This window comes from Grammomys surdaster, unplaced genomic scaffold (genome assembly GCF_004785775.1).
Source record: "Grammomys surdaster isolate TR1022 unplaced genomic scaffold, NIH_TR_1.0 191, whole genome shotgun sequence".
Classification (NCBI taxonomy): Eukaryota; Metazoa; Chordata; class Mammalia; order Rodentia; family Muridae; genus Grammomys; species Grammomys surdaster.
Window position 1 is genome coordinate 4,643,227 of NW_021604636.1, and position 19,456 is coordinate 4,662,682.

General features: G+C 37.1%; 1 protein-coding gene across 2 annotated transcripts in view; it reads left to right on the top strand.

The window, feature by feature from the left end:
* The window catches only part of Kcnh7 (potassium voltage-gated channel subfamily H member 7), a 443,919-nt gene that overhangs the window by 406,785 nt on the left and 17,678 nt on the right, over positions 1 to 19,456 (top strand). The window contains exon 13 of one of the 2 annotated variants that reach the window (XM_028769229.1): positions 16,109 to 16,360. In XM_028769229.1, the coding sequence (XP_028625062.1) occupies positions 16,109 to 16,360 (252 nt within the window). Of the gene's footprint in view, positions 1 to 16,096; positions 16,361 to 19,456 lie in introns of both variants that reach the window. The other variant, XM_028769230.1, reaches the window with a different exon arrangement.

The following is a 19,456-nucleotide window of genomic DNA, read 5'->3' on the forward strand; positions in this document are numbered from 1 at the left end:
AAAAACATTCAGTGGAAAAACAAATGCATTTTCAATAAATGGTGCTAGTCCAATTGGTATTTGGTATGTAGAAAAATGAAAATAGATCCATATTTATCACCTTGCACAAAGCTAAAGTACAAGTGGATCAAGGACCTTAATGTAAAACCAGATACATTGAATCTGATAGAAGAGAAAGTGGGAAAAAGCCTCAAAATCACTGGCACAGGGGGAAATTTCCTGAACAGAACACCAATGTCTCAGGCTGTAATATCAATAATTGATAAATGGGACCTCATGAAACTAAAAGACTTCTGTAAAGCAAAAGACACCATCAATAGGACAAATTGGCAACCTTCAAATTGGGAAAAAATCCTCACTAACTCTACTCTCTGTTATGTACATTGTTTCTGTGCTCTCGCATATGTCATTCATTGAAAGAGATTTTCATCCCTTTTCTAAAATATTCAAACTCTCACAGACACAAGTAAACATTCACAGCTCATAATCAGATCAGATGATTTTTCACTTTCTAAAATTATGGTTTGTGATAGATTTAACATGAGCATTTCTTATTCACTTTAAATGCAAAAGGATTTTATTATTAATTTCCAAGGTACATTCCTCTTATGAAATTGTCAACGCCTATCCTGTGCTTGTATTATTAGCATAATTGTATTTTTTTTCTCTACAAAACTCTAGATGCCTTCAGCAAAAACAAAACCAAAAATCATCTGATGAGTATCATTTGTCTTGGATCATTTAACCAAGTGCATGAAATATTTATAAATAGGCAAATTATATTCTGCAATGACCTTCTTTATTCTATTGGTGACTTTTTTCTAATACAGCACCACGGATATCAAGCTGTTTTTCCATAAACTTAATCTAAATCCCTCATCCTGGTGTTAATCTCTTGGTTTTATCTCAGTGGAAATGAGGAACAGCCTAGTGATGTAGTCTTTGTAGTATTGTTTCCAATAGGGTTGAAGATTTATTAAATCCACTTTCAATCTTGTTCAGTTTCCCCATTCTCAAAGCAAATAATCTTGCCTTTTTATCTTATGATAAGGCCCTGAAATCATGTCCCAATTCACAGTGTTCATGCACCCAGACATTTCTATTGATATTTAAAACATTCCCCCTTTAATTGCACCTTAGTCTTTGAGATCTATTTTATACAAAGTGTAGATGGCAAGAGATTTGCCTTCCTGTATCATTCTGAAGTTTATCCTGGCAAGCCAGCGTGTCAGCATGAGTTGGACAATGAGAAACAAGAGCTTCACAGTCTTTATCAAAGTCTTCAGGATTCTAGGCTGCTACTGGCAAGCGCAAATTTTCCTGAAAGCAATTTGGTACCTGTCACCCTAATCTAATGCTCTTTAGGTGACCTTCATGTCACATTTTGTGACATAAAATTATCTTCTAGAAAACACACACACACTATGCAAACTGACAAAGGAAGGGGGTGGTGGTCAGTAAATAAGAATAGAGAATTTCCAGACAATTACCTAAAACTGAAGAACCTGGAGCTAAATAAAGTAAAAGCTTCCCAGGGAATCTACCAATGATTTTAGTGCTAGCTTACTGACAAATCTTTGAAGGTAGAATTCCAAGAGCATTGATGTCTTATGAAATTGACTGGCAGAGGCACCATGGACAAGAAGAGCCTGAAGTCAGGAAACAGGCAGAGAAAAGTCCTGCATAGCTCCCCACTGCCTACTCAACAAGATCCTGGAAGTTCTTGGGATTCAGCCCTTAGCATGTCCACCTTGAAATGCAAATAGAGCATATTTATAGTATTGGTCAGGACCTCCTTCAAGCTGATTTAGGCATAATGAATTTGTTGATGCAGGTGGTTTGTCTTCATGAGCTTCAGATTTCTTCTAAGGAAATAAAACCACTTTCCAAAAGGAAACACTTGTCACAGAAAATTTGAAAGAGCTAGGAAGTAATTCCTTTTTTAACTTCTGGTACACAAGCATCTAGGATCTCTTATGTGACTAGGGTCAGCATAGGTAGAGATGTTCAATTTCCCAAGACAGAAGTAGAATCTCCTTGCTACATAAAGTAAAGAAGAAATAATTGCTCAGCAATGTACTCTGTTGCCTTGGAAATTAAAATGGCTGGGCAAAATAAACTAATGATGGAGACAATGAAAAAAAAAACACTTCTACTTAAGTAGTCTACAAAGTTAGACTACACTTACCTCCAAGTGTGTACAGTGATAAATTGTGTCTTAGAAATACTCTTAAAATGTTATAGTGTATACGTTGAATAAAGCACACTCAATATTAGTAGAATTAGTGGAATGTAGATTAACACAGGGAAGGTATTATGGATAGGATATCATAAAATATGTAGCTGTATTTGGACACACACACAAACACACACATATATATATATGTATGTATATGTACATGTATATGATATATATATATATACATATATATATATATATATATATCAATAAAGCATAAACGATCAAATATTTGGAGTGTGCTGTTCAACTCTTTCTGTACATAGAATGTACAAAAGTTGGCATTAACAAATGATTGGAGTATCAATGACCCTTATTAATCCAGTAATGGGAGCAATGTTGTGGATATAAGTCAATCATCCTCTTACTTACATATCAGTCAGTGAGCATCTGATATATACTAAATGCTCTTAATTATTTTACTTAAATCATTTCTTTTTAGTTTTAAAAAGCTTGTCTCCATTTAGAAGAGAACATTTTTCACTAAGTAACAAATAGACAAATGAAACATTCTAAATTACAGTCACTATCTATATATTTATGCTTTTCGAATTTTATTACATCCTTTTTATTGGATAGCAGCAAAAAATATAGATTTCTACTGAATTCTGCAAAACGTAGTTTTTCATTTTCATAACAAATTGTGAGCAGGAAAAAATGATAATTTAGAAAGGGGGACTGTTTAATTGGTTTTACTACTTAGAAACTGCTGATGTTGTAAAACAAACAACCAACATGACATACTGTACCTGCTGATACTGTGAATTTCTAGGAAAATGAACTGCTGGGGCATTTTTCACCTAAAGTCTGGGTTACCTTGAATTATTATTAAAGGAGGAAGAAACATAAAATATGAGCCGACCAAAGACAAACTTAGCTTCTCTGTATCTTTTCAAGTTCCCAGGCAGAATCAGCAGAAGGACCTCCCTTGGCTTCCACTCATCCTTTATGGACTTGTTTTCTTTTCTTTTCTTTTTTTGTTGGATGTGTTATTTACATTTCATATGTTATCTCCTTACCCCATCCCCCACCCACCCAGGAACCCCCTATCCCCTCACTCCTCCTGCTTCTCTGAGGATGTACCCCTACCTACTCCCCCACTCCCACCTCCCCACCTTCAAATTCCCACCTCCCTGGGGCATCTAGCCTTCATGAGACCAAGGATCTCTTCTCCCACCTATGCCCAGCAGGGACCTCCACCCTTACATATACAGCTGAAGCCATAGATCCCTCCCTAAGTGCTCCCAGGCTGGTGTTTAGACCCTGGGAGCTCTGGTTGGTTGGTATTGTTGCTCTCTTCATGGGGCCACAAACACTTTCAGCTCCAACAGTCTTCACTCTAACTCCTCCATTGGGAACCCCATGATCAATTCAATAGCTAGCTGTGAGCATTTGCCTCTGAATATGTCAGACTTTTGCAAACCTCTGAGGAGACATCTATATCAGGCTCTTATCAGCATGTACTTCCTGACTTCCACATCAGCATCTACCTTTGGTGACTGAACATGGGATGGATACTCAGGTGGAATGTCTTGAGACGGCCCCTCCTTCCGTTTCTGTCCCTCACTTTGTCTCCATATTTGCTCCCTTGAGTATTTTGTTGCTCCTTTTAAGAAGGACCAAAACACCCCCACTTGGTCTTCCTTCTTCATGAGCTTCATGTGGCCTGTGAGTTGAATCTTGGGTATTTCAAGGTTCTGGGCTAATATCCAATAATCAGTGAGTGAATACCATGTGTGTTCTTTTGTGACTGGCTTACCTCACTCAGGATGACATTTTCTAGTTCCATCCATTTACCTAGGAATTTCTCAAATTCATTGTTTTTAACAGCTGAGTAATACTCCATTGTGTAAATGTACCACATTTTTTGTATCCAATCTTCAGCTGAAGGACATCTGGGTTCTTTCCAGCTTCTGGCTATTATAAATAAGGCTGCTATGAACATAGTTGAGCATATGTCCTTGTTATATGTTAGAGCATCTTCTGGGTATATGTCTAGGAGTAGTATAGCTGGATACTCAGGTAATGCTATGTCCAATTTTCTGAGGAACTGCCACACTGATTTCCAAAGTGGTTGCACCATCTTGCAGTCCCATCAACAATGGAGGAGTGTTCCTCTTTCTCCACATCCTTGCCAGCATCTACTATCACATGCGTTTTTAATCTTAGCCATTCTGACTGGTGTGAGATGGAATCTCAGGGTTGTTTTGATTTGAATTTCCCTGATGACTAAGGATACTGAGTATTTCTTTAGGTGTTTCTTGGCCATTAGAGTTTCCTCAGTTGAAAATTCTTTGTTAAGCTCTATACCCCATTTTTAATAGGGTTATTTGGTTGTCTTGAGTCTAATATCTTGAGTTCTTTGTACATATTGCATATTATCCCTCTATCAGATGTAGGATTGGTAAAGATCTTTTCCCAATTTGTTGGTCATCATTTTGTCCTATTGACAGTGTCCTTTGCCTTACAGAAACTTTGCTGTTTTATGAAGTCCCATTTGTCAATTCTTGATCTTAAAGCATATGCCATTGGTGTTCTGTTCAGGAACTTTTCCCCTGTGCCCAAGTATTCGAGGTTCTTCCCCACCTTCTCTTCTATTAGTTTCAATGTATCTGGTTTTATGTGGAGGTCCTTTATCCATTTAGACTTGAGCTTTGTACAAGGAGATGAGAATGGATCAATTTGCATTCTTCTACATGTTGTCCTCCAGTTGAACCAGCACCATTTGTTGAAATGCTGTCCTTTTTCCACTGGACAGCTTTAGCTCCTTTATCAAAGATCAAGTGACCATAGGTGTGTGGATTCATTTCTGGGTCTTCAATTCTATTCCATTGATCTTCCTGCCTGTCTCTGTACCAATATAATGCAGTTTTTATCACTATTGCTCTGTAGTATAATTTGAGGTCAGGGACGGTGATTCCTCCAGAAGATCTTTTATTGTTGAGAATAGTTTTCGCTATCCTGGGTTTTTTTGTTATTCCATATGAATTTGAGAATTTCCTTTTCTAGCTCTGTGAAGAATTGAGTTGGGATTTTAAAGGGAATTGCATTGAATCTGTAGATTGCTTTTGGCAAGATGACCATTTTTATTATATTAATCCTGCCAATCCATGAGCATGGGTGATCTTTCCATCTTCTGAGATCTTCTTCAATTTCTTTCTTCAGAGACTTGAAGTTGTTGTCATACAGGTCTTTCACTTGCTTGGTTAGATTCACACCAAGGTATTTTACATTATTTGCGACTATTGTGAAGGGTGTCATTTCCATAATTTCTTTTTCAGTCTGTTTATCTTTCATGTAGAGGAAGCCTACTGAATTGTTTGAGTTGATTTTATAACCAGCCATGTTGCTGAAGTTGTTTATCAGGTTTAGGAGTTCTCTGGTGGAAGTTTTCGGTTCACTTAAGTATATTATCATATCATCTGCAAATAGAGATATTTTTACTTCTTCCTTTCTTATTTGTATCCCTTTGACTTCTATTTGTTGTCTAATTGCTCTGGCTAGGACTTCTAGTACTATATTGAATAGGTAGGGGGAGAATGGGCAGCCTTGTCTAGTCCCTGATCTTAGTGGGATTGCTTCAAGTTTCTCTCCATTTAGTTTGATGTTGGCTACTGGTTTGCTGTAAATTGCTTTTACTATGTTTAGGTATGGGGCTTGAATTCCTGATCTTTCTAAGACTTTTATCATAAAGGGATGTTGAATTTTGTCAAATGCTTTCTCAGCATCTAGTGAGATGATCATGCATTTTTTTTCTTTAAGTTTGTTTATATAGTGGATTACATTGATGGATTTCCAAATATTGAACCATCCCTGCATTCCTGGGATAAAACCTACTTGATCATGATAGATGATTGTTTTGATGTGTACTTGGATTCGGTTTGCTAGAATTTTATTGAGTATTTTTGCATCAATGTTCATAAGGGAGATTGGTCTGAAGTTCTCTTTCTTTGTTGAGTCTTTGTGAGGTTTGGGTATGAGTGTAATTGTAGCTTCATAGGAGGAATTGGGTAGTGTTCCTTCTGTTTCTATTTTGTGGAATAGTTTGAAGAGAATTGGTATTAGGTCTTCCTTGGAGAACTGATAGAATTCTGCACTAAAACCATCTGGTTCTGGGTTTTTTATAGTGGGGAGACTTTTAATGAATGCTGCTATTTCCTTAGGGGTTATGGGACTGTTTAGATGGTTTATCTGCTCCTTATTTAACTTTGGTACCTGGTATCTGTCTAGGAAGTTGTCCATTTCATCCAGGTTTTCCAGTTTTGTTGAGTATAGGCCTTTGTAGTAGGATCTTATGATTTTTTTGAATTTCTTCAGTTTCTATTGTCATGTCTCCCTTTTCAGTTCTGATTTTATTAATTTGGATACTGTCTCTGTGCCCTCTGGTTAATCTGGCTAAGGGTTTATCTATCTTGTTGATTTTCTCAAAGAACCAGCTCCTGGTTTTGTTGATATTTTGTATTGTTCTTTCTGTTTCTATTTGGTTGATTTCAGCCCTGAGTTTGATTATTTCCTGCCTTCTACTCCTCTTGGGTGTATTTGCTTCTTTTTGTTCTAGAGCTTTTAGTTGTGCTATCAAGTTGTTAGTGTGTGCTCTCTCCAGTTTCTTTTTGTAGGCATATAGAGCTACAAGTTTGCCCCTTAGCACTGCCTTCATGGAGTCCCACAAGTTTTGGTATGATGTGTCCTCATTTTCATTAAATTCTAAAAAGTCTTTAATTTCTTTCTTTATTTCTTCCTTGAGCAAGTCATCATTGAGTAGAGAGTTGTTCAGTTTCCATGTGCCTGTGGGTTTTCCATTGGTTTTGTCATTATTAAAGACCAGCCTTAGTCCTTGGTTATCTTATAGGATTCAAGGGATTATTTCAATCTTTTTGTATCTGTAGAAGCCTGTTTTGTGACCAATTATATGGTCTATTTTGGAGAAGGTACCATGAGGTGCTGAGAAAAAGGTATATTCTTTTGTTTTAGGATGAAATGTTCTATAGATGTCTGTTAAGTCCATTTGGTTCATAACTTCTGTTAATTTCAAAGTATCTCGGTTTAGTTTCTGTTTCCATGATCTGTCCATTGCTGTGAGTGGGGTGTTGAAATCCCCCACTATTATTGTGTGAGGTGCAATGTGTGTTTTGAGCTTTAGTAAAGTTTCTTTTATGTATGTAGGTGCCCTTGCATTTGGAGCATAGATGTTCAGAATTGAGAGTTCATCTTGGTAGATTTTTCCTTTGATGATTATGAAGTGTCCTTCCTTATCTTTTTTTATTACTTTTGGATGAAAGTTGATTTCCTTTGATATTAGAATGGCTACTCCAGCTTGTTTCTTGGGACCATTGACTTGGAAAATTGTTTTCCACCCTTTTATTCTGAGGTAGTGTCTGTCTGTGTCACTGAGGTGCATTTCTTGTATGCAGCAAAATTCTGGGTCCTGTTTGTGTATCCAGTCTGATAGTCTGCGTCTTTTATGGGGAATTGAGTCCATTGATGTTAAGAGATATTAAGGAAAAATGATTGTGGCTTGTGGCTTCCTGTTATTTTTGTTATTAGAGGTAGAATTATGTTTGTATAGCTGTCTTCTTTTGGGATTGTTGGAAGATTGCTTCCTTGCTTTTTCTAGGTTGTAGTTTCCCTCCTTGTGTTGGCATTTTCCATCCATTATCCTTTGAAGTGCTGGGTTTGTGGGAAGATATTGTGCAAATTTGATTTTGTCATGGAATATCTTGGTTTCACCATCTATAGTGATTGAGAGTTTTGCTGGGTATAGTAGTCTGGGCTGGCATTTGTGTTCTCTTAGGATCTGTATGATGTCATTCCAGGCTTTTCTGGCTTTTATAGTCTCTGGTGAGAAGTCTGGTATAATTCTCATAGGTCTGCCTTCATATGTTTCTTGACCTTTTTCCCTTACTGCTTTTAGTATTTTTTCTTTGTTTTGTGCATTTGATGTTTTGATTATTATGTGACAGGAGGTACTTCTTTTCTGGTCTAGTCTATTTGATGTTCTGTAGGCTTCTTGTATGTTTATGGGCATCTTGTTCTTTAGGTTAGGGAAGTTTTCCTCAATAATTTTGTTGAAGATATTTACTGGCCCTTTAAGTTGGGAATCTTCACTCTCATCTATACCCATTATCCTTAGGTTTGGTCTTCTCATTGTGTCTTGGATTGATGTTTTGGGTTATGAATTTTTTGCATTTTGCATTTTCTTTGACAGCTGTGTCAATATTTTCCATGGTATCTTCTGCATATGAGATTCTCTCTTCTATCTCTTGTATTTGGTTGGTGATGCTTGCGTATATGACTTCTGATCTCTTTCCGAGATTTTCTATCTCCAGGGTTGTCTCCCTTTGAGCTTTCTTTATTGTTTCTATTTCCATTTTCAGATCCTGAATGCTTTTGTTTAATTCCTTCTTTGTGTTTTCTTGCATTTCTTTAAGGGATTTCTGTGTTTCCTCTTTAAGGGCTTCTACCTATTTACTTGTACTCTCCTATATTTCTTTAAGGGAGTTACTTATGTCCTTCTTAAAATTCTCTATCATCATCATAAGAAGTGATCTTAATTCTGTATCCTGCTTTTCTGGTGTGATGGGATGTCCAGGGCTTGCTATATTGGGAGAACTGGGTACTGATGATGCCAAGTAACTTTGGTTTCTGTTGTTTATGTTCTTGCGCTTGCCTTTCACCATCTGGTTTACTCTAGTGTTACCTGCCCTCACTGTGTAAGACTGGAGTCTGTATTTCCAGTTATCTTGCTTGTGTCAGAGCTCCTCAGAGTCCAGATGTCTCTGTGGTCTTATGATCCTAATCTCCTGTGTGGAAGAACTCCTGGGACTCAGGCCACCTCTGGGATCTGGAATCCTTCTGCTCTGGGTGCAGTGGTTCCTCTAGGATGGCTCAGGATATGATGTCTCCACAAGTGCAAACCAGCCAGGTGTCTGCTGCTCTGAGAGCAGTGGCTTCTCTAGGATGGCTCAGGATTCAGTATCTCTACAAGAGCAGACCAGCTATGTGTCTGCCCCAGCCAAAAGGACCAAGCAGGGGTGGAAGGGAAGTGGAATTCTGGAGGGGCAGGGTTTGGGTAGTTGGTGGGTCCTGAGAGTCCCTGGCTCCCAGATGTAACTTTGGGGCATAGGGAGTGAGATGGGGTTCTTTTTTTGGGGGGGGGTAGTTTGGAAGTATTTATTTATTTATTTATTTATTTATTTTATTGGATGTTTTATTTACATTTCTTATGTTGTCCCCTTACCCCATCCCCCACCCACCCAGGAACCCCCAATCCCCTCACCCCTCCTCCTTCTTCTCTGTGGATGTAACCTCTATCTACCCCCCCTCCCACCTCCCCACCCTCAAAATTCCCACCCCCTGGGGCATCCAGCCTTCACGTGGTCAAGGTTCTCTTCTTCCACCTATGCCCAGCAGGGCCCTCCACTCTTAACATATTCAACTGAAGTGCTGGATCCCTCCCTAAGTGCTCCCAGGCTAGTGGTTTAGACCCTGGGAGCTGTGGTTGGTTGGTATTGTTGCTCTCCTCATGGTGCCGCAAATTCTTACCCACTGCTCTGAGTGCAGTCGCTCCTCTAGGATGGCTCAGGATTCAGTATCTCCACAGGAGCAGACCAGCTATGTGTCTGCGCCAGCCAAAAGGACCAGGCAGGGACCTGGATTTGTTTTCTTAACTCCTTTTTCAAGACTATAAGACAAACAACACAGTAAATAACTATCCTCAACTAAATTCTGTCTAAAAAAATATTGTGTAGGATCAGAAAGAAAATAAGCACTGTTAGCCAAGTAGAAGGTCTCCCAGAATTCTAAACTTGTTGTTTCTAAAAGAGAACTATTTGTACCACCTTGATCATATATACCTAATCAGCTCCCAAAGACACAGGACCCCAGTGCTGCTACAATCACAACAAAGCTTATTACCAATTAGAAAAACTGCCAGAAACTAAATATAGAAAACAGTAAATAAATGTAGAAACAATACAAGAGAAAAATAAAGAATCAAAAAATGTGCCTGTGACAACCAATGTGTGGAAATCATTGAAAGTTTGCTGATTATTCCTGTCCAGTGGGCGTAATGGCTCCTACATATTATAATCCTAAAAGTAAGAAACAGAGACTGACATTTTAAACTTAAAATTTAGTGTTACAGAGAACACTATCTAAACACCATAAAAATCATTACAACTATTATCTCTATTGGTAACTGTAGGTATTTTCACTTTATATGTTTAGTGATTTTTATATTATAAGCTATAATCCACTAAATTTTAAAAGTGTTTATAATATAACATCAATGAAAGCAACTGAAGGAGTTAATGCATACCTGGTTAAACTCATTTTATGAGCAAAGCAAGGTATAAATCTAAAACTAAAAGAATCAGTCATTTGAATAAATAGACTAAATAATTTGATATCTGGATTCTGAATTATCTTTCTTATAAATAAATGATTTACAGTCATGGTAGTATATGCATATAATCCCAAAATTGGGAAGGAGAAGGAGGGTTATAATTTCTTCCAGATACTCTTTGACTAACTAGTGAGTTTGAGGCCAACTGTGGCTACATCAGTTTCAGTATATAATAAATAAGTAAACAAACAAATAAACCATTGTCAACATTTCTGCTGACCTGTACAAATCTTGTCTGTTGGACCTGGGATACCAAGACCTGAAAGGATGCATTAGAATACTGTTTAATGCTGTATACAATCTTACTGCAACTTCAGAGTACTTTTTTATAGTAATGTAACAAAGAAAGCAATGATCCAAGTAAGGTTGTTTGAGTTTAAAAAAAACAAACATGTAAATGAATGTCAGTAAGCACATACTAACTCTTAACAGGACTAGCTCAGGATAGACCAATTTCAAAACAATATGCAGACACATACTATAGATTGTATCCGGGAAAGCACAAAAAATCCAGAAGGCCAGATCCAGATTCAGGGTGCATTAAGGACAGCACTCATCATAACATTTTACCAGACTAGTTTCTAAATAATCTTCTGACATCCAACAAGAATGAATATGTATTATAAATTAAATGTAAATGCTTGTTGCCACAGGAGGCATGAAATCACATCCAAGAACAATCCAGGGAACAAAAACACACCTGAGTTAAAAGGCCCTCTGCCTTTTTTTTTTCCTGGAGCCTCTCTCACAGTTCCCCCAAAGCATGCTTACCATGCATCGTTCTTTTGACTGTGTTCTGACATCCCCCATTAACAAAAAGTTACCTAATTTTTATCACCTGTTATGTATGTGAAACCTTTCTTTTCAGGATCTTTGGAAGCATGGTTGAAGTTTCATACAACTGTAAGCAAAAGCTGCATACAACTGTAATATATAATGAGACATTTGAATATTCACATACACACACAGGCACACACACACACATACACACACACACGGAGAGCCAGAAAAAAAGTGATTTCTATAATCAAGTTTTTCAGTATAACCATAACTTCTCTCCTCCACGTGGAAAGAACATTTAAGATCTTCTCCCAGCAAGTGTTAAGCATACTACACATTAACCATCCCTATTTTGCTTTACTACAGAGCTTTAGAACTTATTTGTCCTAAATAAAACTGTGCATCCTTAGACAACTCCCCAAATGCTTGATTTTTTTTCTAATTTGTAAGACTGTTTCATCTTGTATTTATATGGAAACCTACATAGGGCCCCCTTCCAAGCCTCTGAAGCTACAGAGGACCTAAGACACTTGAAGACAAGAAATTTATTCCTGCCTCTATCTTCATAATGAAATGTTTTCTAAACTAACTGGTTGGAGCGGACTCAGATTACCTCCAAATTGTCACCAATGGGAGCCATAAAACCCAAAGGCCTAGAAAGCCCATTAAGTGTCTCTCTTTGATCAAGAGTTATGTCTCCCTGTTGGGTTTGACTAACACAAGTTAATTAATCTGAAAGGAAGAACTTGTAAAAGACAGAGGGAGTTTAAGTATTTATTCCCATACTTTTTGACATGGAGGCTATTTCTATTATCATTTGTAAAACAGCCACTCCATCATCAAGTTTAATTCCACGAACTTGAATTTATTACAAAGCTACAGAGATACCTATGAAGAAAGCTACACATGTCATAGGATTATGCCCTGTGAGATAAGAAAGAAGTAAAATGTCTTGTCAGCTCATAGAAATGGGAGAAAAAAAATAAAGATTTATAGTCATCTGATTCTGAAAGCAAGTTTGAAACTTAAACAAGCAGAAAATAAAATTTCTTCTTTGTAAGTGATGGTAATGGTTGATTGTGTTATCTCAGATCTCGAAAAGGGAAAACATAAAATTTCTTCAGATCTGTTTCAGAATATAATTTCTATAACTACAATACTTTCCTGGCATGCCTACACAGAATATGAGGAGAATGAAGAAAAGCTTTCCATGATACTGTTTAATGATTATGAAATAATTCAATTTCTCTACAAAAAGGCAGAAATGGAACAGGCCATCAAAATCTAGTACTAGACGGCTAATAACAGTACATTTCAACAGCTCAATCACATGAATTACACCTGCCAGAATCCAGACTAAACATGACAGTTTCTATTTTCAGTCCACAAGTGGATTGTCATTTCCATTTCTATATTGTATTCTAAAAAATGAACTTTTAATTTAGCTAGTATTAAACAGAAAAAGCTTGTTTTGGGGAGGCTTCACCAAAGCAGCTGATCACACAGACAGCCATAATCTAGTAAAATACAGAAACATTTAAGAACGTCAACCTTTTTCTATTTTATTTCATGATTCATTTACCTGCACTTCTTGCTAAGAGTGTTTCTGTGGTAAAATACTGAGCCAATATGAAGAGGAATGAGTTTAATTGGCTTAGAGCTTAGAGTCCACCCTTGAGGCATAAAGAGGCAGAAAGACAATAAGGCAAGAATTCAGAGCAGACACCTGAAGCAGAGACTATGGAAGAACACTGCTTATTGGCTTGCTCAGCCTGCTTTCTTATACAACCCAGAACTGCATGCTCAGGAGCAGAACCACTCACAGTGGACAGGGTCCTCTTGCATCAATCATTAAAAGAAAAAATTTCCCACAGGTTATTCTGAGGAAGATAGTTCCTTAGCTGAGATTCCCTCTTTCTCGATGACTCTAGTTTTTGTAAAGCAGACAAAAAAACTAGTGAGTGCAAATGTATATAAAATTATGAAATATCTGTCTGTATATGTGAAATAACTGGCATTTTTAGACCATTGGACTAAATGTTAATAATTCTTTACTCACCCAGTCTGTGTACCTCTCCTAAGTTGAAACCAGCCTAATTTAATTCATTCATGTTTGTAATGGCCATTTCTTTTGTAACGGCCGGTTCTGCTACTTTGTAATGGCCCGTTGTGCTTCTCTGGTCCGCAGGTCAGGGTCTAGCAAGAGAGAGAGTGGGGATGGAGGAAGGGTGAAAGATGCAAAAGATGGATACAAGACAGAGTCTGGTAGAGTCTCTTCAAGTCTCTTCTTTATTCTCCTATATTCTCCTATATTCTCCTTTAGTCTCTTCTATTCTCCTATATTCTCCTCTATAGAAAGGAAATCCTGGGTATTTATACCCTTTACCACGCGACTTGCCCTGGTGGACAAGCTCAACTGAAGACACTATGTCACGTGCCTTGTAGCCATAAATACCAGGTGCAGCTTGCAGCTGGGGGCACTAAACAGTGTAACAAGATGTTTATCAGAGTGTGCTCAGCTATTGCACGCTGTTGAAAACAAGTCTCTTGTCAGGGTATATGGCTCAACATGGCTGTAAAGATGATAGCCGCTTTCGGCTAAGAGTCGACTCCCAACACATGTTAACCATTATCTCTTGTGTCTCCTGTGTCTAAGCAACTGATATCAAACCATGAGATAGTAAGTTAAGGCTGAGCCTTTATAGAAGGTGAGACAGAACATTTCCATGTGTAGTCAGTATGTATGTATATCAAGTGTGTGTGTTGCACCCACATGGGTCAGAAGAAGGTGTGAGATCTGTAGACGTTTTAGGTGGTTTTGAGATGCCATGTGAATGCTTGGAACTAAACCTGAATCATTTCAAAAATCAACAAATACTCATAACTGTTGAGACCTCCCTCCAACCTCCACGTGTAGGGGTTTAAAAATTAACAGAGAACTACAAACCAAAATGTGACTAAGTAGACTGCTATTCTGTGGTACATACTGTCTACAGTTACTCACACTTGGATGTATGAGGCACATGAATCGATGGCTAGTTTAATTTAAGTTGGGTTCCTCCTAGGGAAAACTCCATGTCATAGTGACAAAGAGTGTCAATATCAAGAAGACGGGAAGCTTGTGTTCATATAAATTCCACTCTGTTCTGACTATTAAATGCAAAAAGGTTTAGTTGGGAGCTGGAAGCCTACTCTGTGAAAATTTAGAACAGCACAAACGTAGAAACGTTGAGCTTTTATTCTCTTATCAAATTCTAAAATAAATTTGGTGACTGTGGCTTTCTGAGTGATAGACTCAAGAAAGGGAGAATGAATGCTGATGGCGTTTTTTTCGGAAGACTCTGCAAGAGACAAGAGAAAGAAAATAGAGAGGAAGATGGAAAGGTTTAATTCTCCTGAAAGGAAGGAGAGTTGTGCCAACCACACTGGAGACAAGGACTTTTTCATGTACTCTTCTGAATATTCACAATTATATTTGTGGTTGAGTGGCAATGTGCAAATCCCAGAGTGGTAATCATGGTTCGACAGCCAGAGGGTCTGCAGTGCTCACAACAATGACATAACTGCTGAACAAGTGTGGTTACACAGAGAAAACGTTTGGCCCTCTACATTTGCTAGCCTTCAACTGATGGACAATATACTCCTTTCAAATGAAACTTATTTTTAAACACTGTCTATTTTTACCTTGGGCTGCTTTCTGGCATTTAATATGTTTAAATTATAAGTCTTCTCTTTCTCTTTTCTTTTTTAAAGGAGAAAGCATCTTTGTTTCATTTCGTTGCCATATGGGAATTTTGAAAAGCAGTTGGAAGTTTCTCCAGAGTGGCCTTAAGTCTGTTCATTTGGCCTTCTATAAATAACAAAATGAGCACATCCCGGCACAGAGTAGATGGGGACACTGTTTAAAAATTTTCTCTAGAAAATGATATACCTCTTGGAGTTCTGTTGGTTGGTTATTAGCAGAAACCAGATGGAGAATTACACTCTCTCCCCAGGACACTAATAGAAACAAGCTCTGAGATTTGTTTCTGAGTTTTTCTTGCTGAAATATGTTCTAACACAACCTTCAGGGTTGGAATTATCTTGACATGTCTCTAGGAAGCAGTCACTATGCATCAGTGGCCTTGATGTAATTAGGTAAAACCCTACCTCAATTACTGTACTTAAGCTTTATATTCTTTGCAGTGTGCAACCAAACTCCCTGGAATGTCAAGGCCATTTCCTGAGCTAAGGTTGAAATTTAGCCTGCCAGACTTTGCTGAAGTGGCTTCCAGCGTTGACCTTTAGGATGTGTGAATGATTGTCACACATGATGGGGCATAAAGGTTAAAAAAAATAACAAGCTGTATAGTGGTGGTATTTTAAAATTAGGACACATCCTCCCTAGTCTCATTTTCCTAAAGAGATAATAAGCCTGATTCTAAGACTAAAAATTATAATTTATAACTTTATATCATTTCTCTACTACATAAACTCATTCTTGCTTGTCTTCTTTAAACTTTGAAATCAGTGATTTACTTCATGAAGATAATCTAATAACTCTTGAATTTAGAAGTCTCCACATGACTACATATTTTTATAGGCAAAAGGTAGTTTACTTATAGCCATTTAGGATAATGTGCACAAAGTCCCACGTTTGATTATTTACTATGAAAATAACCTTTCTTTGATAGATTTTAGCAAAGAAAACAGTGCAAATGATGCTGACGATTCTACAGATACAATCAGACGTTATCAGAGTTCTAAGAAGCACTTCGAAGAGAAGAAAAGCAGATCGTCATCTTTCATCTCCTCCATCGATGATGAGCAAAAGCCACTCTTCTCAGGAACAGTAGATTCTACTCCAAGAATAGTGAAAGCAACCAGACTCCATGGTGAAGAAACAATGCCACCCTCAGGAAGAATCCACACAGATAAAAGGAGTCACTCCTGCAAAGGTACAGGCATCAGTGTGCACTCCCCCTCACCCCCCACCCCCACCCCCCGTTGTGGGATGGGAAAGGGTCGCTTTTCAAAAACTATGAACTGCACAAGTCCAGGTTCTTCTAACCCTTTCTATTCATGAAATGTTTTAAAACTCTCACAGGCTTAATATTATGCCTTGTGTGTTTGCATAATTTCACAACATTGTTCCCCCAAAATTCTAGTTTAGAAATTTTTTGTTTGTTTTATTTTGGTTTGTTGTTGTTGTTATTGTTGTTGTTATTTTGGTTTGGGGGGTTGGCATTTGTTGTTTTGTTTTGGTTTGGTTTGAGCTGTTTGTTTGTTTGTTTGTTTGTTTGTTTCTGTGGCCAACGAGACTTAGTGTAAGACACAGCGCTGTGGGCAGCTTGTTGAAGCCATTTGGTTACAGGAAGAGAGGCTCAGAGGCTATTTGCTAATAGTTGGCAAGTCAGGTTTTTTTGGTTGATTGGTTTAGCTTTGGTTTTTCAAGACAGGGTTTCTCTGTGAAGCCCTGGCTGTCCTGGAACTCACTTTGTAAACCAGGCTGGCCTCAAACTCCTGAAGATCTGCTTCCTTTACATTCCGAGTTCTGGGATTAAAGTTTGTGGGCCACCACCACCTGGCAAAAAGTAAGATCTGCATTTGCACCTCTGCACCAATTTCTTAACTTCAGACAAATAACATTATAATATGAAAGCCCCATCCAAATATAACATGTTGTAAATCAAACAGAATTGTATTTTACTGTGAATTATAAGGAAGAGAAATATCTTGAAATAAAATGTTGTCCTGTAAACATTCTTATTTCACATCTCTTATGAAAAGAATAACCAAATGTACAAGATTTGTTGTAGAAAATACACAAAAGTTGAGCAATATGCTTGATTTTTCAGATTTTATGTAAAAAATAGAAAACAAGAATACTTTAAAATGCTACCTCAAAGAATGTACCAGATTGATACTATTTGATCTCTCTCTCTCTCTCTCTCTCTCTCTATCTCTCTCTCTATCTCTATCTCTATCTCTATCTCTATCTCTATCTCTATCTCTATCTCTATCTCTATCTCTATCTCTCTATCTCTCTATATATCTAATATATCTAGACAGATAATTTTATTTAAATAAACCTAGAGATGTGGGTCAGACAGCCTAGGTTCTAAAAACAACTTTACTACCCTTTATGTCTTTAAGAAAATTATTTGAACAACCCCAGGACCCATGTTATGCATCATTAAGAAAGAAATAATGTCATTAACCAACTGATTGTGATTATTAAACAATATAATCTCTAATTAAATTTTTCTTGGATCAAACCTTGAGCTCTATTAATGTTTTCTACTAGGTTTTATTTTCCAACTTCTTACTTATTTGATTTACATGTAAAAATTAAGTGGGCATCACATAGGGCTGGAGGGATGGCTTAGTGTTTAAGAGTATTTGCTGCTCTTGTAGGGGAGCTGGACTTGGTTCCCACATCTCTCTAGGGCTTCACAAATGGATATAAGTCTAGGGGTCCAATATCCTCTTCTTGCTTTTACATGCACATGGTACACATACAGACCAGCACCACACACATATATGCTTATAAGTAAAAATAAGTATATATCTTTAAAGATAGTGTCACAAAAGATCAAAAGTTTATAACAAAAAATGAAAACCATGATGTTTTGCTTGGGAGGATAGAAAAGTATATCACTGAGAAGGTAACTACTATTTATCACCATCATTTCACAGGAATATCCAACAAGGAAGTGTTGTTGAGTACAAGCTGGTTAGGTTTCCAGAGTTCCTTGCCCTATCATGTCACATCAGCTTGTCATGACCACATGGCAATAAGCTAAGAATATATGCAAATGTCCTCTAGATAACCTAAAAACTTGATGAAGTGCATGGAAATAGCACCTCATTCATCACAGTGGAAGAATAGAATATTAGATGTGATTATCAAATATCCATTTTAGTTATTTATGAAAATGGATTCTGGGTAGTACTAAAAATAGAAACAGGTTGTATCCTGGAAGTCAAAGTTCTGAAGTACTGACTGAACAATATCTACTATGTGCAAATTAATTTCAGAATGATTTTTATAAAACCATGTTTTCTTCTTAAATATTAGACTTTCAAGTGACAAGTCATTAAGGATATTTTTGAGATTTTGACTTTATAATGATTCTCCCTGACAGTGAATTCAAATGCCCTTCATTTTATAATCTCACTTCTTCCAACTTTTAATTAACTCGTCTCTATGCCCAACAAATTATATTTTCAAATGATTTTAGCATCTCCAAATATCCACGTCTTCAAGAATATATAAAGTAATCCACATTCAAGTCATGAATAATTATCTTGATAATGCATAGCTAAGTATCCATGTGTATTGACAAAGGGAATTGATGACACAAAGACTTAGCCAAGATGACATGCATGTAACATGACTAATCATTATAATTAACCAATGAAAAATTTTAAAACTTAATTCAGGTAAAGATCATTCCCCAGTAACAAAGTACAATATTGTATAATAGTAATGAATTCCAATATGTAAGTGTAGATATAGATATGAATATAGATATAGATACAGCTACTGTACGTTGAAGTAGTGGACTCTTTAGCAGTTTAGTTTCACTATCAATAGGTAATTTCACTCCCTTGTATTCTGGTGCTTGTCATCCCAAAGAAGAACTCATTGAAGCAAAACTTAAAAGAGAAAAAAATTAGCATGACTTTGGCCTTCCTAATGCTGAGGTCAAATGTAGACTGTGGTGAAGCTGTGAACCCTGAAAATGAACGTTTACCCTCTGTTCATCCATTTGCAGAAATGTGTCTTGCAACTATAGCAACATTTTCCAAGGCAACCAAGTGCAGATACTGTCTGAGCTATTTTTAGAAGGTGTCTACAAGGATGCTCATTTGATTAGGACAGCTAACCAGGGTTTCCCTCTTTGAACTCTTTATTTATCATTCCACCATTAAAACAAGTTAATCACGTATCTCTAAATTTCAATTAAAAAATAAATTATAGTCAAGTAAGCCTCAACCTCACAGTACACATTTTATTCATTTCTGCTAAGATAATCCTTTTTTCCTTA